This window comes from Staurois parvus, unplaced genomic scaffold (genome assembly GCF_062004578.1).
Source record: "Staurois parvus isolate SC_StPar_1 unplaced genomic scaffold, SC_StPar_1.0 ptg000097l, whole genome shotgun sequence".
Taxonomy (NCBI): domain Eukaryota; kingdom Metazoa; phylum Chordata; class Amphibia; order Anura; family Ranidae; genus Staurois; species Staurois parvus.
The window spans coordinates 6,191,986-6,211,838 of record NW_028317893.1 but is presented as its reverse complement, the minus strand read 5'-3'; the positions used below and the strand labels follow the sequence as shown (position 1 = coordinate 6,211,838).

Here is a 19,853-nt window from a genome sequence, read left to right as displayed (position 1 = left end):
GGTCCAACTTGGATCCCAGAAGTTTCAACTTTTCAAGAAGACTTGGAGGTCTAATTCAACTTTTAACCCCTTAGGGTACAACGTACTGAGCTTATAAATCCACTGTTTTTCACGTTTTTGGAATCTTTATTTTAGGTCGCGCAGACAACGTTGTCTGGGGTGAGGTGATGATTACTATGTAGTCAATTTTTCACTGAATATTTGGCATATTCTGTATATTTTGATATGAAGAAAGTATTTACACATTATTTATGCGTTGGTTTGCCGCATGATCCTCGTTTGCAACCGCTTCTTTGTGAACATCTTGTTCACATATCCTTTGGTAGTGCAAAGGCCTACCTGACTGCATACAAATTGAAAGTGTTTAGGTTTGATCTCATATTATATGGTTTTGGAAAATCTAAAGGAACATTGTACAAGAAAATAGTATAATGTATGGCCCGCCTTATACAGATTAAAGTGTTACTAAACCCAGGACCCTGCATTCACTATATCTGGTCTCCCACAGTACACACAACATGGAAGCGCAATTATATTAGTAAATATAAACTGCTAAATACCTTTTCTCATCAGCAGTTAGAGCAGTCTTGTGACTTCTATCAGTGTCCAGCAGAGCACTGGTTAAAGCTTGTAGGAGGAGTTTGTATTCTCCCGATTGTCCTATGAGGCTGCATACCCCCTGACCATCTGTTTGGACAACAGTGATTGGCCATATGCTGATCACATTCGCCCTCCCAAGAGGAAAAAAAACTCTCTAGCATTACACACTAAACTGAGCATGTGCAGAGGGACTCCTAGAGCTCTGTACAACAGCAGATGGATTAGGGACAGTAGAAGAAGCCCTGTGCTGATCACATGCACCCTCCTAAGAGAAAACACCAAACAGAGCATGTGCAGACTTGCCATCGCTGCTCAGTACTATAGCAGATGGATTGGGGACAGTAGAAGAAGGGGAGGATCAGAGAAGACAGGCTCAAACAGCCTTTTTACACAATGCAAAAGATTAACCCTTTAGGTTTCACAGTGAGTATAACAAGCATGCTTTACTGCATATAAAGATTGATTTTACTGTTGTGGGGTTAGTAACACTTAAATGGATTGTTTAGGTGTGCCCTCCTGTTGCATAGTCTTGGTAAAATTGATTGTACAATCAGATTGTATAGCATATGTCCAGATTTTCAGAGATTGTACAGATAGTGTGTGTTATGGCCGGCTTTAGTTACACACTTACTTTATTATAAAAAGTTCTACAACAACTCAGTGATGACTAGTGAATGGGAGTCACACAATCCTGGCCAATCTACAGCCTTTATGCCTAGGCATTTGACTATAGCGACCATGTTTGTGCAGTACTACCCCTTTTGTCCCCCTTAATCCACCAATTCAGCATCAGTCAGCAAGAAAACCTCAACATGCCCACATCAACCATGGCCGCCCGGTACTGTTGCCCTTACTTTAGCCCTTATTCGCGTACTACTGGGGATCTCCACATGGGAGGAGCAACAGCAATGGGCTAGGACTATCTGTCACAGCTCGCTGTTTATTGGCTACTCGGCTACAGTGCCGGTTGCCAAAGGCAGGTTGAGCGAATAATGCAGAGAGGCGGGCGTGTCGATAACCGGAAGAGGGCGTGGCTTGGGAGGCCGGTGCTTCGGTTGCTGTCGCAGATCTGGGCCGGAGCTTGTTTCCTCTTCTCTTCTCGTAAACAGCGCTGCGGTGTGCCAAGTGTGCCCGGGGAGCGATGAGGCCGAGCGGGGAGCTGTGAGAGCGGAGTTCCTGAGAGAGCAGCCGGGCATTGGCGACATGGAGAACGAGTTCAAGAGCATAGACGAGGAGAACCGCTGGAGTCAGCTCTATGGAGTGAGTATGGGCTGTGTGTCCACATTACTGGCACTGCGTGCCCTCTCCGTCTACTAGGCAGGGTAGCCCTGACACCCTTCATCTCACCATTCATGTGGAATCATGTCCAACAACAAGGCTCACCTGTGGTCTCATCGTGCCAACTTGTCATGGGCACTAGCCCAACTATTTCCAGGGAAGTGCGTTTCCTTGTTGGGGCCCATAAAAGATGCAGAGGAAGCCTATTCATTACAGCTGCAACCTACAGATGGCTTTCTGAGTTCTACCATCCATACCATTCCACAGATCAGGAGTGTGGATGGAGTAGTCACAGCTATACAAAGGATTCCAGCACAATCTATAGCTGAATGTGATCACTGAAACCAGAGGGGACCCTCGAGTAATCTAGATCTAAACCCGATCACTGAAACCAGAGGGGACCCTCGAGTAATCTAGATCTAAACCCGATCACTGAAACCAGAGGGGACCCTCGAGTAATCTAGATCTAAACCCGATCACTGAAACCAGAGGGGACTCTCGAGTAATCTAGATCTAAACCCGATCACTGAAACCAGAGGGGACCCCCAAGTAATCTAGAGCTAAACCCGATCACTGAAACCAGAGGGGATCCCACCATAATCTAAACCCCGATCACTGAAACCAGAGGGGATCCCACCATAATCTAAACCCCGATCACTGAAACCAAAGGGGATCCCACCATAATCTAAACCCCGATCACTGAAACCAGAGGGGACCCCCAAGTAATCTAGAGCTAAATCCGATCTCTGAAACCAGCAGGACCCCCGATCAATCTAGATCTAAACCCAATCACTGAAGCCAGAGGGGACCCCCTAGTAATCTAGATCTAAACCCAATCACTGAAGCCAGAGGGGACCCCCTAGTAATCTAGATCTAAACCCAATCACTGAAGCCAGAGGGGACCCCTGAGTAATCTAGATCTAAACCCGATCACTAAAACCAGAGGGGACCCCCTAGTAATCTAGAGCTAAATCCGATCCCTGAAACCAGAGGGGATCCCACCATAATCTAAACCCCAATCACTGAAACCAGAGGGGACACCTGAGTAATCTAGATCTAAACCCCAGTCACTGAAACCAGAGGGGACCCCCGAGTGATCTAAACCCCAGTCACTGAAACCAGAGAGGACCCCCGAGTGATCTAAACCCCAGTCACTGAAACCAGAGGGGACCCCCGAGTGATCTAAACCCCAATCACTGAAACCAGAGGGGACCCCCGAGTAATCTAGATTGAAAATCCGATCACTGAAATCAGAAGGGACCCCGGCATAATCTAAAACCACGATCACTGATTTCAGATGGGACCTCAGAATAATTTAGTTACGCTGGTTGATACGTTGGGGTACTATTCAGAATGAATGGGGTGACAACACCTGTGTTGAACTGTAATGCACTGTTGTAGGTGATGCAGTTTTTGGTTTGTTGTGGTACATCACCTTTCCATTTGAATAAATGGGTTGCTTTATTGCCATGCACGTTGGTGCCTGATGCAACATGCATCAATGTGCATGTGTTTAAAGCTGAAGTCTAGGTATGATCTTTATTGCATTGTTATAATTGGTCCCCCTTGGACAGGGTGGATTTGATTTAAATCACTAGTGAAAAGGCTCGATTTTAAATCATAATTTTTAAAGAACTGTCATCTCTGTCCCGCAGCGGCTCACCCTCTGACCTGCTGTTGACTCGCCAACAGTCCCTTTCACTTTAACCTCCCTGGCGGTATTCCCGAGTGTTGCTCGGGGTAAAGTTTCAGCACCACAAGCGGTAACCCCGAGTTACACTCGGGAATACCCTGCAGCGTTGCTCGGGGATCTCTTCTTCACTTACCTTGTCCTGCACTCCCGCGATGTCCCTCCTGCAGTGTCCCCGGCAATGTCCTCTGGCTGATGCCGGCATCTGTCTTCTGGGTTCCGTTCCCTGCGAGCGTCGGGACGTACGGGGACGGAACGGCAGGAAATTTAAAAATGTGAAGAAGTGATATTCACTAAATACACTAAAATCACATAGTAAAACATTACTGTATCAAACCATTTCACATACATTTTGTCCCGAGTTCTTTTGTCCTGTGCCCTGCCCGCGTCCAAAAAGCATCCCTTTAGGTCAAAAGCGGTTTTAGACCAGCTAGAGAACAGCGATAGTAAATTAGAACCACTTGCAGAATTGAGTGATAATGATTCGTGGGGAAATTTGTCATCAGACACTGAAAACGATTTTGTGACTTTGCTCAGTGATGTGTGAACTTGGCGCTATATTTCAAATTTTTAAGTGTTTTTGGTTTGATTACATTATTGAATTAAATGTATTTATTTCAGGTACTTATATAGCACCGTCAATTTACGCAGCACTTTACATATATATTGTACATTCACATCAGTCCCTAACCCTCAAGGGGTGTATTATTATTATTTATGATTATTTGTTATATTATAATTTATGATTGTTTCAAATTTTATCATACCCGGAATGTTTTCTAGACTTTTTTTTGGACAGATTTCAATGAGTTATTCCTAAGAATTACAGGCCTACAATAAAAAAACATTTCCATGCAAAAAAAGTACCGCTTTGAGCACAGAAATACTGTCCTAATCAGACTGCTAGGAAGGTTAAATAGAAAACCATCTTTTGATAGATTTTTTTTTTTTTTCTTTTTTAATCCAAAAGCATTTTATTAAAACAAATTTGATAAAAATCAAAAAAATTTTAAATTAAAAAAAAAGTTTTTTATCCACCCTGCACTTGGACCAACATAATTATGCATATCTCATACCCGAGGAACCACTGTAGAAAGTGACAAATACTGTAGTAGTCTCTACTACTACAGTTATGGATATGATCTTTTGAGTACTGTGCAAAGTGGCTTCCCTTTTGCTTAGTGACCACAGGGGGTATCTTGTTCAACTCTGCCATCATTCACAGACACCTTTTTAAATTTGTTCAATGTATACAAGGCATTCTCTGGAGGTCAATGTCTCACCTAGCCACCTCATCCAATCAGAGAATGCTTTGTATTCATTGAAAAAATACAAGGCAATCTGTGAACAGTGATGGTGCTGAGCAAGTGACTCCTGTGGTCACTATGCAGGAGGGCATCCACAACTCAGGATTGTGCCCACCTGTGGGATTGGGGCCCCACAGAGCAGGGAAGTATAACGTTTGTCAAGTTTACTAATATCCGTGTCAGTATCGGTGTATTGCTGCTTTTTGCTAACTGTCGTGTTGAGGATAGGAAGGTGACACCACTATTTTTCTTTCACAGGCTGTGAATCCTCTGTCTGAGGTTTGTGTGTAACAAGTGTCTAGACGAAATATAAAATCCATTAAGAGATAACATATTACATTGTATTTCTACTGTGAATTACGCTACTCTTCTGAATTTAGGCTTTAAAGTCTTACTAAAACAGGAAAATCAGTCTGTATGGGCAGTAAAGCATGCTTGTTATACTCACTGTAGAACTTACCGGGTTAATCCTCCTCATGGTGTAAAAAGGCTGTCTGATCTTCCTCCTCCTTCTTCTTTTTTTTTTTTTTTTTTTACTGTCCCCAATCCATCCGCTGTAGTACTGAGCAGCAGTGGCAGGTTTGCACATGCTCTGTTTGATGTGTATTGCTAGAGAAGGTTTTTTTTTTTTTTTTTTGGAGGGTGCATGTGATCGGCACAGGGTCAATTGGTGCTGTCCAGACAAAGGGTTACAAGTCACAAGACTGCTCTAGCTACTGATGAGAAAAGGTATTTAGCAATTTATATTTACTAAAATGATTGCACTTCCATTTTGTGTGTACTGTGGGAGACCAGATATAGTGCATGCAGGGTCCTGGGTTTAGTAACGCTTTATACATAGATTAAAACATATATAACATCTCCTGGAAAGCAAAGATATGGGTCAGTTTACTAAAACTGGAGCACGCAAAATCTAATAAAGTTAGAAGCGAACCGGCTTCTAATTTTAGCTTGTTCAATGAAGCTGTGACCAAAAACCTGGAAGCTGATTGGTTTCTGTGCAGAACTGCACCAGATTTTGCACTCTCCAGTTTTAGTAAATCAACCCCATAGTGTAAAAATAAAAGGTTCCTCTTGCATTGCCATCCTGCGTGCTAATACTTAAAGAAGGCTTGAACTGTGGAGGCTGTACTGAAAAAGGCAAGATAAAGGACCCATATAGCTTGTGGCCTCTCTGCAGCTGATCTTTTCCCTATTATTGCCATGCCTTTTATACCAAGTCGGTGGGGGAAATGTATCAAAGCAAAATCAGTTGCAGCTCTTGATAGAAACAATTCAGCTTTCAGGTTTTATTGTCAAAGCTTAATTGAACAAGCTGAAGTTAGAAGCTGATTGGCTTCCATGCCCAGCTGCACCAGATTTTGTTTTCCAGCTTTAGTAAATCTCCCCCTGCTGTGTGAAGGCAGCCATAATAGAAGTAAGGCTTTGCTTCTTCATGTTAAAGCTGCATCCTGATAACTGGTGAATTGATGACTGTTGGGAGTAATATCGGAAGAAGCAGTAGATGTGCAGAAAGCACAGATCAATAGAATGAATGAAGTAGAAGCAGGAAGATCCTTGCACTGCATGTTCCTCGGTGCAGCTTTCGTTCCATCAGACATTGAGCAGCAGAGTAGTGATATCTCCTAATAGACTTCACACCCCACATGTACAGGTGTAAAGCTATAGAACAGGAGTAGTTGACAGGAAGTGCACTGCTATTTTCAGAAGGAATATAAGGCAAAGGGTAGGTTTTTTTTTTTTTTTTTTTTTTTTTTTTTTTTTTCTTCTAAGGTCCTTTTTTTTAAGGTTTCACAGTAGCTGGAAATGGACTGCCCGGTGATGCTGTGGAGGGGATAAGTCTTCTGCCAGGAGTGTTGTTGACTGTGCAGTGGCTGTTTTCATACAGAACTGGGTCCTAATTGACATGAGTGGGACTGCCTGCACGGGGATGCACGGAACACCTATGTATCCTCATGCAGGTAAACATGGTTTTTGCACTGATGTACGCTGTAGTACGCCTGTGAACAAGGCTTAACTGGTTGCCGCCCAGCCACAGTGTTTTTACTGCGGCAAGGCGGCACCTCTGCGCAGAACGCTGTTTTTAAATGGCGCTCTGCAAAACCGGTAGGGGGTGTGCTCCCGTCCTACCCGTCCTGCCGATCGCGGCAGCAGGTGTCCATCACCGGGTCCCGGACAGTCATTACCCGCCGGGTCCCGGCGATTATCAGCAATCACTGACAGAGAGCACGGCTGCAGTGTTTACACTGCAAGTCTGCTCTCTGTCAGTTCAAAGCACGCTGAACCTGAGAGAAGAGTTTCTCTCAGGATCAGCATGTTCCCGTGAAGCACACACCCCCGCCCCCTAGTAAAACACTCCCCTCACACCCCAAGTCAGTTCCTCCCCAGTGTCAAAATGTTTGCCGCAGTCCCGCCATAAGTCGCTGATCACTGTCATAAATCGCTGATCACCGCCATAAGTCGCTGATCGCCGCCATTATTAGTATAATAAAAAAAATCCCAGTATCTTTCCCACCATTTGTAGACGTTATAACTTTCATGTAAACCAATTAATTTATATGTATTGGGATTTTTTTTTTTTTTTTAGCAAAGACATGTCGCAGAATACATTTTGGCAGAAATTTATGACTAAATTTTACATTTTTTTTTTTACTGGACATGTTTTATAGCAAAGTCCAAAATATTATTTTTTTTTTTTTTTCAAAATTGTCAGCTTTTTTTTTTTTTTTTTGCGCAAAAAATAAAAAACGCACAGGCGATCAAATACCACCGAAAGCTCAATTTGTGGGGGAAAAAAAGGATGTAAATGTAATTTGCGTCCGCTGTTGCATGACCGCGCAATTGTCAGTTAAAGTAACTCAGCGGCGTAACACAAACCACTTCCTGACCGCCCTATAGCAGAAATACTGCTACAGGGCGGCATGGGTGCGCAAAATTTTATATATATGTATGTGTGTGTGTGTGTGTGATTTTGCGCGCCCGTGGTTTTCACTCCCCTCCCAGATAGCGTCAGATTGCCTGTCAGTACACCAGTCATCACATTTAACCCCTTGATTGCCAGGAGCACGCTCATGCACAATAAACCTCCATTGCTAGTATAGTGTCTGAACGGGTCAATATCTTTCATCAGATCAGCACTATACCAGCGTTCACATTAGTATAGCGTCCCCAAAAACGCAACGTTAGCGGGATCAGCCCCGGCACCTGCCAGCACCTGTGTTTAGCCCCTACGCTTACCCCCCCCCCTTCTCCCCCAGCAAGTGCAGTGTCAGTAGGTCACTGCCGCTTGATACATTGCACACAAAACTGCAGTGTTTGCAGAATCAGGCCTGATCTCTGCTAGCACTTGCCGGTAAATTTTGATGACTCTCATATGCAGCAGAGTGCCAGTACTAGTGCCGCGCTACCTTTTGGTGAACTGTTGAGCACCAGTGGCCTAGTACATCTTGGTCTTTCACATGCCTCCTTGATTTTTGGAGATGTTTTTCACGGAATATCTGTTTGCGTTGCTTGTGGATCAAAGCAATTTATATGCACAACAATTTATCGCTGCCAGCCCAAATTCAAACCTTGCCAGACCATTCGCATGGAAACTCATTACGGTTTTCGAATTTTATATATATATATATTTTTTTCTTTGGGCCTAACCCTCAACATGGGCATTACTTAAATAAATGAATTGCGGTTGTATTGGTCCGCAGACCCGATTCATCATATGCCTGTGTTCTCTGCTGCCATGGCCAGGCATAGATATGAGTATAATGTGTTTTATGCATTTCAACGACAATACACTCTGTCATCCTCGGGGTAACCCTGAATTTGACCGGCTCCACAAAATTCAGCCCCTTGCAAATCACCTTAACCACAAATATGCAGATGTCTATACTCCCCAGCAAAACATCTGCGTTAAGTCCCTCATTAATTTTTCTGGCCGCCTTACATTCAAACAATTTTTCCCCTGCAAGCGTGCCAGATATGGGGTCAAGATGTAGAAGACCTGTGAGAGGACAACAGGCTATACTTGTAAGTTTCAGATTTACAAGGTAAAAGAGAGTCACGTGGAGCCCCCCGGATGCCCTGACTACATGGGGAGCAGTGGCAAGATAGTTTGGGACTTGGTGTCATCCTTTTTCCATATGGGGTATCACTTATACGTGGACAATTTTTATTCAGGCGTGCCACTATTTAGACTTTTGTTCAATCTTGGAACTGGCGCTTGTGGCAAAGTGTGACCTAATGTGTGCCCACCATTAGAAGTGGGTGGATGCAGGGAGGTATATTCTAATGGTGGGTATACCACACACTTTTTCTGGCAGAGATTTTGTCTCTTTTTTTTTTTTTTTTTCATTCAGTCCACAGGCTGCATACAAAAAAAAACATAGTATATATACCCAACAAGGACCAGCGACGTACTGGTACATCACTGGACTTTGGTTATACCAGGATGATGCCTACAGCTGCAGGCTTCATCCCCTATCTGGTTTTTCAGCCGGCGATCGGCTTTTATGTAAAAGCAATCCTAGTGGCTAATTAGCTGCAGGATTGCTTTTACAGGCAGTGGGAGATGATGTCCCCCCTCCCCCGCTGCCTTCCACGCCCTTCTCAGGCAGTTTCGTGCCATCGGGGAGAACCTGAGAATGCAGCCAGTGTTTCTGCCAGCTGACCATAGAGCTGATTGGAGACCAGAGTGGTGCCAATCATTTCTATAGTCTAAGAATTCGGAAGCTACGAGCATTTCATCACTTCAGTTTCACAGGATATAAACAGCGCCATTTGTAAATTGGGAAAGCATCTGCTCACACCGATTTTGGTTTGATTAGATAATGTAAGGGCAGAGGAGAGATATAGAGTCTGATTGACCCCAGATTTCTCAAAAAAAAATATATGACAATGCCCATTGAAGTTATAGGGGATATTTGCATTCCTTGTTATAGCATTAGAAGTGATCAAAGCAAAAAAAAAAAAATGAAAGGTACAATGTAAAAATAATAAAAAATCACAATAACTAAAAAAAAAAAAAAAAAAATCGCCCCACCCATGTACGCACACCTGTGTGCACAAGCCTTGACCCTGTGTCTGTATGTAAGCAGCGGTTGTACCATGCATGTGAGGTGTCGCCTTGAACGTCAGATCAAGGGCAGTAATTCTAACATTAGACCTCCTCTGTAAATCTAAAATGGTACCTTGTCAAGGCTTTTAAAGTGTTGCCTATAGATATGAAAAATGTTTGCAGTTTGTCGCCGTTGCACGGGGCATGCACAGTTTTAAAGCATGTCATGTTTGGTATCTATTTACTCGGCATACCATTATCTTTTATATTTTACCAAAAAATTGGCCAATATATTGTGTTTTTGTGCATTAAAAGTAAACAGTGTTTTTTTTTTTTTTTTTTAATTTCTATAGTGCAGAGATGTGGAAATTTTTTAAAAAAACTACTTGTCCAGGGACTAAAACGGTGCCCTAATCTACTTGTACCTCATGACAATATACTTTGTCCTGATAAAAAAAAAATTAAACTTGTAACCAAAACCATAAAGGGGCTTTTTATTCTTTTTAACATTGCGCTGTTTATCTCCTCCTCCCCTTCCTGCGTTTCTCCAGCACCGCAGCCAGGGATTAGAAGGGAGAGACCTTGCAGTGTAATGAGGAATGATTGGGTGCTTCTCAGGAAAGGGGAGTGTCCGGCTTATCCTTTATCCCCCTACGCTGCCAGAGCTGTTTTTGTGGGGGGGGGGGGGGGTTTTCACACGTTTAAAAAAATTTAAGGCCTGAAGATTACACAAAACTTAAACATTTTATATATTTTCTGAAAGCAGAGACCCTAGAGAATAAAATAGCGGTAGTTCCAATTTTTTACGTCATGCAATCTTATCACAAAGGTCTAGGAAACCAAAATGTCAGTTTAATATACACTTGGGTTAATTTTAGGGCACAAAAAGCAATCATTTTTATCATTATTTTTTCTTTTTTGTAAAATAGAAAAGACGAGTTTTCAGCAAACAAATAGATATCCAAAATATCAAACCTTAAATTTGCGCGCACTCGTGCAGTGGCAAAAAAACTTTATTTTCTATAGGTGACGCTTTTAAAGCCCTTTTGTAGGTCATCAGTTTAGCGTTACAGAGGAGGTCTGGTGGTAGATATGAAACGTGTATCGCAATTGTCATTATGTGTAGGTGCCCCAGCGTGTGCTTTTACGTTTGTATGTGCGTACATATGTGCGGGTGGGGGGCCTTGAAAAATTTTGGAGGGGGGTTATATGCTTGGGTGTAACTTAACATATTTTTTTTTTTTACTTTTTATATCACATGGCAGACAAAAAGTCCCCTATGTGATGATTTCTGGTGACAGATTCTATTTTTTTGCGACATCCAGGGTCTTAAAGACCTGCAATGTCTCCCCTGTGCTCCACTGAATGTAATCCAGTGCACACTGCACTGCATTACATTCTTTCCCAGCCTCGATGGCTGGGAATCAGTCAATGGGTATCTGGAAGTGACGTCACATCACTTCCGGGTAAGAAGGGTAGGGAAGTGGATATTGTCGCTCTCCTCTCTCCCTTAAACCCACCAGCACCCACTGAACTGGTCCCAGGCCCGCAGATGGGTAAGCGGAGCCTTGGAGACATTGCGGACACGGGGGGGCGTGGAGGCGGGCACCATAGTGGACTGTGTGGAAGCAGTCGGGCGGCAGTGCTGCTGCCCGAATGCTTACACCTGACAGGTGAGCCCTTCTGCTTGCCAGCATCAGGGCTAAAGGTAAAAAACCTACCTGCCCAGAACTGCATGTCCCAGGCGTTGGGCGATATGAATTGAACCTCCCTGTATAGTGACCATACATTTCTGCGTTCATTAACGTGGACTTCCAGGCTATAACTAAGCTTAAAAAGGCTCCCTTCTAACTACCGTGTAGAAGGAAGATGCTTATACTTGCCTGTTCTCGGGGTGCTTTGGTCTAGACGTGTGATCAGCTCCCAGTGGCGACTTCAGGGGAGAGGAGGGACAGCCAGTAATGGATGCCCCATAGTAATCCTATAGGTGAAGTCACTGTTCAGGCATTCCAGCCCTTGTTGGCGTGCTTTCCTCTCCCCTGACCCCGGCACAGGGGAAATCACCTGACCCATCCAGAGTGCTCTGAAAACAGGTAAATATAAGCATTTTCCTCCTATAGGGTAGTTAGTGTAGGAGTTAGGAGGGGTGGGAGCCGTTTTAGGATTAAAGCCTGAAATTCCACTTTATTGGTTAAGACTACAGAAGAAAGCTAAATAAAATCTAGTGCTGTTACGCTTGGGAATAGTTATTCATGCAACTTTGATAAGTATACGCTGCAGTCCTAATTTGTGAACCAATAACACAAATACAAACAAAATACCATGTGGACCACGCATAAATTTGACAATACATGAGTAATATTGCTTCACATATACAAAGTGAATAATTGCATTCATTCCCAATTCGGCCTAATACTGTGAGATCGCATGATTCCCAGGAATGAATATTGGTGCCATTCTTACCATCAAGTATTTGGCTAGTCCCTAACCAGGCGCTTATGACCAACCTAGAGATATGTGGTCCACGGCTAACGGTGAGTGCACATCCATATGGGGCACCGATTGAGCACAGAGGAGCACCTCTCATTTTTGCACGAAGTTCGCCAATTAGTATCCAACACTTGGGCACTTTATTTTTCCAAATTGGGACTGAATCTTCCAATTATTCACTTTGTATATGTGAAGCAATATTACTCATGTATTGTCTAATTTAATGCACTTAATGTATGCGCTGTTCACATGGTAATTTGTACAGAAGAAAGCTGCTTGCAGGCTGAACACTTTGTGAAATGCAGTCAAGCGATCACTACATGGATGTCATGCATTAATACTGTGCTGTGAAAAATTGTCAGACACTTAAAGTGAACTGTGGGTCAGCAATTGCAGAAATTACTTAGTCATAGTGGATCCTCCTATGTGCTCCACGGAGTTGTACAGAATCTACTACTTGTGTCCATGGTGAGTGGAAACATACTCTGCACGTATTACATATGTTTACTGAGAGATTTTCCCTGGTTGGAACCCACTACTGAGCGATTCACCACATTTTTGCTAATTTACCTGAATAAACTACAGATGTTGTATGCATGTTACTTTACTCTAAAAACAGCAGAAAGCCAGATGCTTATAGTATTGGCCAGGGGTAGGCAACCTGCGGCTCTCCAGCTGTTGCAAGACTACAAGTTCCATCATGCCTCTGCAAGTCATAGCTGTAACTTGGTTTTGTAATGTTGCAATGCCTCATGGGAAATGTAGTTCCACAACAGCTAGAGAGCTGCAGGTTGCCTACCTCTGGTATTGACTAAAAAGACGTCCTATTTCTGTATTATGTTTGATGCTATTTACTGGTGCAGTTGATCTGTGAAGGTGTCTACCATTTTAAGAGGCTAACAAAAATCTCTCTTATAATGACTCCATGCCAGGAAACCTATAATTTCTTCTAATCCTTTGCAGGCTCTTCAGCGTCCTGCTCATGAACAATAACATAGCCTGTGTGAATTAAATTAGTCATCAAGGGTACGGGATTGTTTGCTTTGGTAGTTCCTTTGTAATAGTAATTCCTTTAATGAGAAATAGTTGGCAGTAAGTAAAGGTTTCCCAGGCTTTGTCATCTCATCATTATATTGCTAATCTAGTGGTATTCGGCAAAGATGCTATACATCATAAACAGTGGTGCCTGTGAACTTGTACAGACAGCTAAAAATTTTTAGTTAACAATAAATTTGGATGAAACAAAGTGTTAAGCAGGCTGAACTCCAGGAAAATGCATACATGCTATCTGTGTTCTTTCCAAAGGATTTGTAGTTTTTTTTTCATTCAATCTTGTGATCATGATAATTCTGTATATGTACAATGCAGAGAGGTCCAAGTCCTGCCTGTACTTTCTAGCAGAAGTATCTGGTTCACAAGATTCAACAGAATTGCAAATCATCTGGCAAAGTGTATCTAGTCACGATCGCCGCAGGTAATCCCTAACCGTGCAGTCACGAAAAGCTGCCATTGCACTATCCACTGCTGTCTGCGCACAGCTGTCCATTCCAGCAGCAGGAATTGGTAAGCTTTTGCCACTGGGATTCCCTGCATGGCTAAACACGCGTGCAAGTGCAGCCTAACCTATAAAAGTATGTGAAGCCATATAGCCATCTGCTCTCTTTTTGCTCCACAATCGCTCGTTGTACAAAGCAGTTTCTCCCAATAGAGGATCAAAACAATCTGGTTGCCTAGATTCTACCTAAAACTATAAGATGAGATTTACACTATGGGGGTGTATTTATCTTTGCAGAGCGATTTGTCCATTGAAACTGCATGTACATTCATTCTGTACAAATGCAGAAAAAAAAAAAATCAGTGCTATGAGGCTGTTTGTCTTCAGGACAGATGTTCTTCATTGATAGGAATAGCATGAATCAGGAAAATACCTAATTAGGGCCACTAAATTGCGCTGATACAGGAAATACTGAATTATTCTACATTGTTTTCCATTTTTCTTCTATGTAGATATGTAAGTAAATAAATAGAAAAAAACATTTTCTTGCATAACGTGCATAGATAGAAAACAAACTTGCATAGACACCCTACACATTCCAAATAAGTCCACTTTTCATCAAACTGCAGGAATAAAAACCCCTGTGCAATATAAAAGTACATATCCATCGTGAGTAAATCGGAAAAGGTCCCAGTAATTCAAATATCTATACAGTTAATCAACTTTGTGGTGAATCACAGTGGAGAATTACCAATCTTCCCATCACCTGGCAAGATGATGGACCTCATTGCTCAAAAGGAGGTCAAACCGCGCTTTTTTTTTTTTTTTTTGCGGGGTGGGGGGGGGGTTTGGGGAGTGGGGACAGGCTTTGTCAGGTGCCTGCTCCGATCGGAAGTGGAAGTTCTCCTACATTTCTCCCCTCCCCCCCCTCCCTTCTTCTTCTTTTTTTTTTTTTTTATGTATGCAAAACACGTTAACTCATCAAAATGCACATTTCCCTCAGATTTTTCAATTTTCACAATAAAAAAAAAAAGTGTTAGAAAACCACAATGAAACTGATAAAAAATGAGTGTAAACTCATATGCAAAAATGCATATGAAACACAAAAATTGTAACGAGAACCAGCCCTCAAAGCACAATGACGACACTGCACTTGTGAGTCATTGACATTCACAGTGATAGATAGGACTTAGTTTTGTCATTCACAGATCCCTATGTATGGATGAAGCAGCTGCTCCGAATTCTAACTCAAACAGGAACCTGTGGGGAGTAGCCCTCATGTAGTTGAGAAGGGGGTGGGGGGGCAACATGAAACATGCATTAGGGGTAGACTTAGCCGTTGGAAAATTTGAGTAAAATAGGTAGATTAAAAAAAGTCTCTTCATGAAAGTGGAACTAAACCCTCCTATCCTTTACAGCCAAGGAAGCTGCCATCTTGGTCTCTGATTTGCAGTTTTCACGGTGCTGAACATGCCGTCAGCCATTTGAAGGCTTGTCATTTCAGATGTGATCACCTGCACCTGTGACCATGATCATTCACAGCATCCCTTAATTGTAACTCTTTTGGGAAACGGTAATTGATGGGTTTTGTTTCTCAACTTTGGAGAGCTTTTCAAAAAAGTGAAAACACGTGAAACGTGTTAAAAAAAAAATAGAATAATTATAAGTCTATTTTAGCATAAACAAACAACAATGCCTGTGTGAATTGAAAAAAAAGTCTTTTGGGTATGTGAATGTTTGTTTGCTTTGGCGATTCCCTTGTTGATAATGCGTTCATGAGAATTGGCTTGCAATTACTGAAGTTTTTCCCATGGGTTTAGTCACCTTTTTTCTTTGGCTTTTTTCCCTTTTTATACTTCTATTTTGGCTTGAAGCATTACTAACAATGTAAAATGGTTGTAAAGGCAGAATGATTTTAATCTTATTGCCTTAATGCATTGCCTTTTTTAAGGGGAAAAAAAACCTGTCTTTCCCCCTTCCCTTAATGCTTACCTGAGCCCGATCTTGATCCAGCACTCTTTCTTTTACTCACTGGATGTGGAGGCAGGAGCCAGAGTCATTGGCTCTTGGAACTGTCAGTCACAGCCTTTGAGGAGAGAGTGACATGGGGGCGGGGGACCCCAGAAAAGGAGAATTGTGGGCTGCTCTGTGGAAGTATGACATGCTCGTAATAAAAAGAAATTGACTTTACAGCCGCTTTAAGGATAAGTTCACCTTTTCAAACATGCTACATGTTACACCTGAATTTAGGGTGGAACATGTAACATGTTCCCGCACATGTTCCCTCCATCCAACCTATGACAGCAGGTGGAGATTCCTTTCCCCCCCACAGCTGCTGCCATGTTTGAAGTCTATTTGATTGTGGGTGCAATGCTTGGCACGCTACTCGGGGGGGGGGGGGGGGGGGGATAATAAATGCACGTGGTGTGTTTTTTGTGTTTTTTTTTTTTTTTTTGTCTTGTAAAAATATGTTCACTTATTTTTTTTTCAAAGGTGAGTTTGGCTTTTGAGGTGTACCTGAACTCCAGTAAAAGCTGAGCTCCAGGTTTAGTTTGTTTGGACCAAGCTGGTCCAAACAAATTATTTCCTTCAGTAACAGATAATCTTGTTGGGAGTACTGTATAAACTAAATGTAGCATCAACGACATACAGTATGCAGCATTGTTTTTACATCCGTATGTGAACTTGTCCTGTTCCTGGGGGAAAAAAATGAAGTCTGTCTGAGTGCCATTCATAGGAAGCTTTTGTTCTTTCCTTTCTATTTTTTATTTATTTAAATGTAAGCCTTTATCTGATTGACTGAGCCACAGATTGTGACACCATCCATCCACCTCATTCAATTTCAGAAAGCCTTGTATGCATTCTTAAAATACAAAGGGGTTGATTTACTAAAACTGGAGAGTGAAAAATCTGGTGCAGGTACGCATGGTAGTTAATCAGCTTCTAAATTCAGCTTGCTCAATTAAGCTTTGACAAAAAAAAACTAGAAAGCTGATTTCAAAATCTGGTGCAGCTCTACATAAAAACCAATCGGCTTCAATTATTATTATTATTAACCACTTCCCGCCTGCAATGTACTGTGACAGCTACAGGCAAAATGGCTCTGGCTGTACTAAATCAGGGGGGTGCTGCTCCACCCAATCACAGATCACTATCCTGAGCTGTCAAAACTAACTCATTGATGATAGCTCATGAATGAGTTGGGTTCATGACAGCAAGCGTTGCATTGCAGTAGAAATTATCTTTATTTCTCCTGCAAAGCAAAGTGTAAAAAAAAAAAAAAAAAAATTCCCTGATCACCCCCCCCCCCCCACAGTAGTACAATGTGACTATGCTAACATTGTACAAAGTATTGAGAAAAAAAGTAAAAAAAGCTTAAAGAAAATTATTAAACAACGTGTGGGGTTTTTTTTGTTTTTTTTTTAAATTTTTTACTTTTTTTTAACTACTTGCCAACTGTTTACCTGCAGTTTGCGGGCGAGCAGCAGCTCTTGGCAAAGCGACGTAATCTTGCGTCACTTCCTATTTTGGGCACCCCTCTGTGAAACACCATACCAAGTAACAGCACTACATTTTACACGCATTAGATTAGCACATTTAACCCTTTGCCCCATCACCCAACCAGTGCCATTACTATAGTGTCAGTAGATAGAATTTTTCACTGTATTACTGCCACTAGCGACATCAGATGGCGTCACGGTCAGTAAGTGCCCCACCTAGTCAGGGTCAGCTAGCGTTAAATTGCCCGCACACTATCACACTCACAAGATATCGATCACATACAGAACTATACTAGTGTCTCCTTTTTATAGTGTCCCCAAAATCCCAGAATTGGCAGGATCGACCCCGTTCGCTGCCAGCACTAGCGTTTAGCCCCTCCACTGTTTTTCACGGAAGATTTGTATCAATTGATTGTGGGCCAAAGCAATTTATATGCACAACAATACATCGCCACCCACCCAAATTCAGCTCTTGCCAGAGAATTCGCATGGAAACCTATCACGGTTTCTGAATTTGAAACTCCTTTGGGCATTACAAAAAATAATGAATTGCGGTCATATTGATCCACAGATCCAATTTATCGTATGCCCATATTCTCTGCTGTTACATATATGCCCAACATGGACCAGCAATGTACTGGCACATCGCTGGAATTTGAGTCGTTAAACCGGGATGATGCCTGCAACTATAGGCATCATTCTGGCATTGTTTTTTTCAACTGGCTGTTGGTTTTCATGTAAAATCAATCCTGGTAGCCAGTTAGCTGCTGAATTGTTTTTACGAGCAGCGGGAAGGGACATCCCCACCCTCTGCTGCCTTCCACAGTTTTCTTGGGCTCTCCTGTCCCACAAGGGAATCCGAGAATGCTGCCAGCAGTTCTGATGGCTGACCATAGAGCTGGTCAGAGACCAGAATGGCTCCAATCATTTCTATAGGCTAAGAAATCGGAAGCTACGAGCATTTCATCACTTCAGTTTTGCAGGATATAAACAGCGCCATATGTTAATTGGGAAAGCATCTGATCACACCGATCTTGGTGAGCTTAGATAATGTAAGGGCAGAGGAAATATCTAGAGTCTGATAGACCCCAGATTCTCAAAAAAAGAATCTGACAATGCCCATTGAAGTTATAGGTGATATTTGCATTCCCTGTGATAGCATTAAAAGTGATTAAAAAAAATATTACAGGGGACCGTGTAAAAAGATTAGAAAAAACAAAACTATTAAAAAAAAAAAAAAAAAGCACCCTTGCCTTCCTGCGCACGCACGCCTGTGTTGACCCCGTGCCGGTATGTAAACAGCGGTAGCACAATGCATGTGCGTTATCTCCGCAAACGTCAGATCGAGGGTAATAATTCTGGCACTAGACCTCCTGTGTAAATATAAATTGGTGACATGTAAAGGCTTTTAAAGCCTCGCCTATCGATGATAAAAATGTATGTACTTTGTTGCCGTTGCAAAGGCATGCACAATTTTAAAGCATGTCATGTTTGGTATCCTATTTACTCAGCGTAACATCATCCTTTTATATTTTATCGAACAATTGGGCAATATATTGTTTTTGTGCATTAAAATTCTAAAAAGTGTATTATTCCCAAAAGATTTGCGTTTGAAAAATCGCTGCGCAAATACTGTGACATAAAATATGTTAACACCCACTGTTTTATTCTCTAGGCCCTCTGATTGATGAAAAAAATATGTTTGGGGGTTCAAAGTAATTTTCTAGCAAAAAAACATTTTTTTCATGTGAACAAAAAGTGTCAGAAAAAGCTTAGTCTTTGAGTGGGTGATGTGAGGCATAAGCTAATTTTGGACCTGAAATGCCAGGATAGTAGAAGCAACACCTCCAAATGACCCCTTTTTGTAAAGTAGACATTCCAAGGTATTTGCTAAGAGGCATGGTGAGTGTTTTGCAAATCTCATTTTGTTGCCACAAGTTTTTGGAAAACTAAGAAAGAAACCGAAAAATGTATATTTTTTTTTTCTTTTTGAAAAACCTGTGACAAAAATATCTGTAAAATATTCACCATGCCTCTTATCAAATTCCTTGATGTCTACGTTCCAAAAAGGGGTAATTTGGGGAGGGGGGGGGAGTGTTTGTACTATCCTGGCATTTTAGAGCCTCCGAAACTGTGATAGGTAGCGGGGAAGTGAAATATGCTTTTTGAAAGCCTGGAGGTTGTCATTGGATTTTGGGGGCTTGTATGTAGCTAGGCTGCGAAAAAGTCTCTCATGTGGTATCCCCATACTCGGAAGCAATAGGAGAATGTGCCTTGGGTGGTTATTCCACATATACCCATGGCATGCATGAGCAATATATCATTAAATTGACAACTTTTGTTGGGGGGGGGGGGGGGAAGTCATTTTAAATTAAATTTGTGGAAAAAAATAAAATATTCCATGGACTCAACATGCCTCTCAGCAAAATCCTTGAGGTGTCTA

At 42.1% G+C, this 19,853-nt stretch overlaps 1 protein-coding gene across 2 annotated transcripts in view; it reads left to right on the top strand.

Annotated features, from left to right (window-relative positions):
- Positions 1 to 1,633: 1,633 nt before the first annotated feature.
- Positions 1,634 to 19,853, top strand: part of PTPN2 (protein tyrosine phosphatase non-receptor type 2) — an 86,939-nt gene continuing 68,719 nt past the window's right edge. The window contains exon 1 of one of the 2 annotated variants that reach the window (XM_089671046.1): positions 1,634 to 1,860. In XM_089671046.1, coding sequence (XP_089527172.1) covers positions 1,804 to 1,860 — 57 coding nt within the window. In that variant the 5' untranslated portion in view covers positions 1,634 to 1,803. The remainder of the gene's footprint in view (positions 1,861 to 19,853) is intronic. The other variant, XM_089671047.1, reaches the window with a different exon arrangement.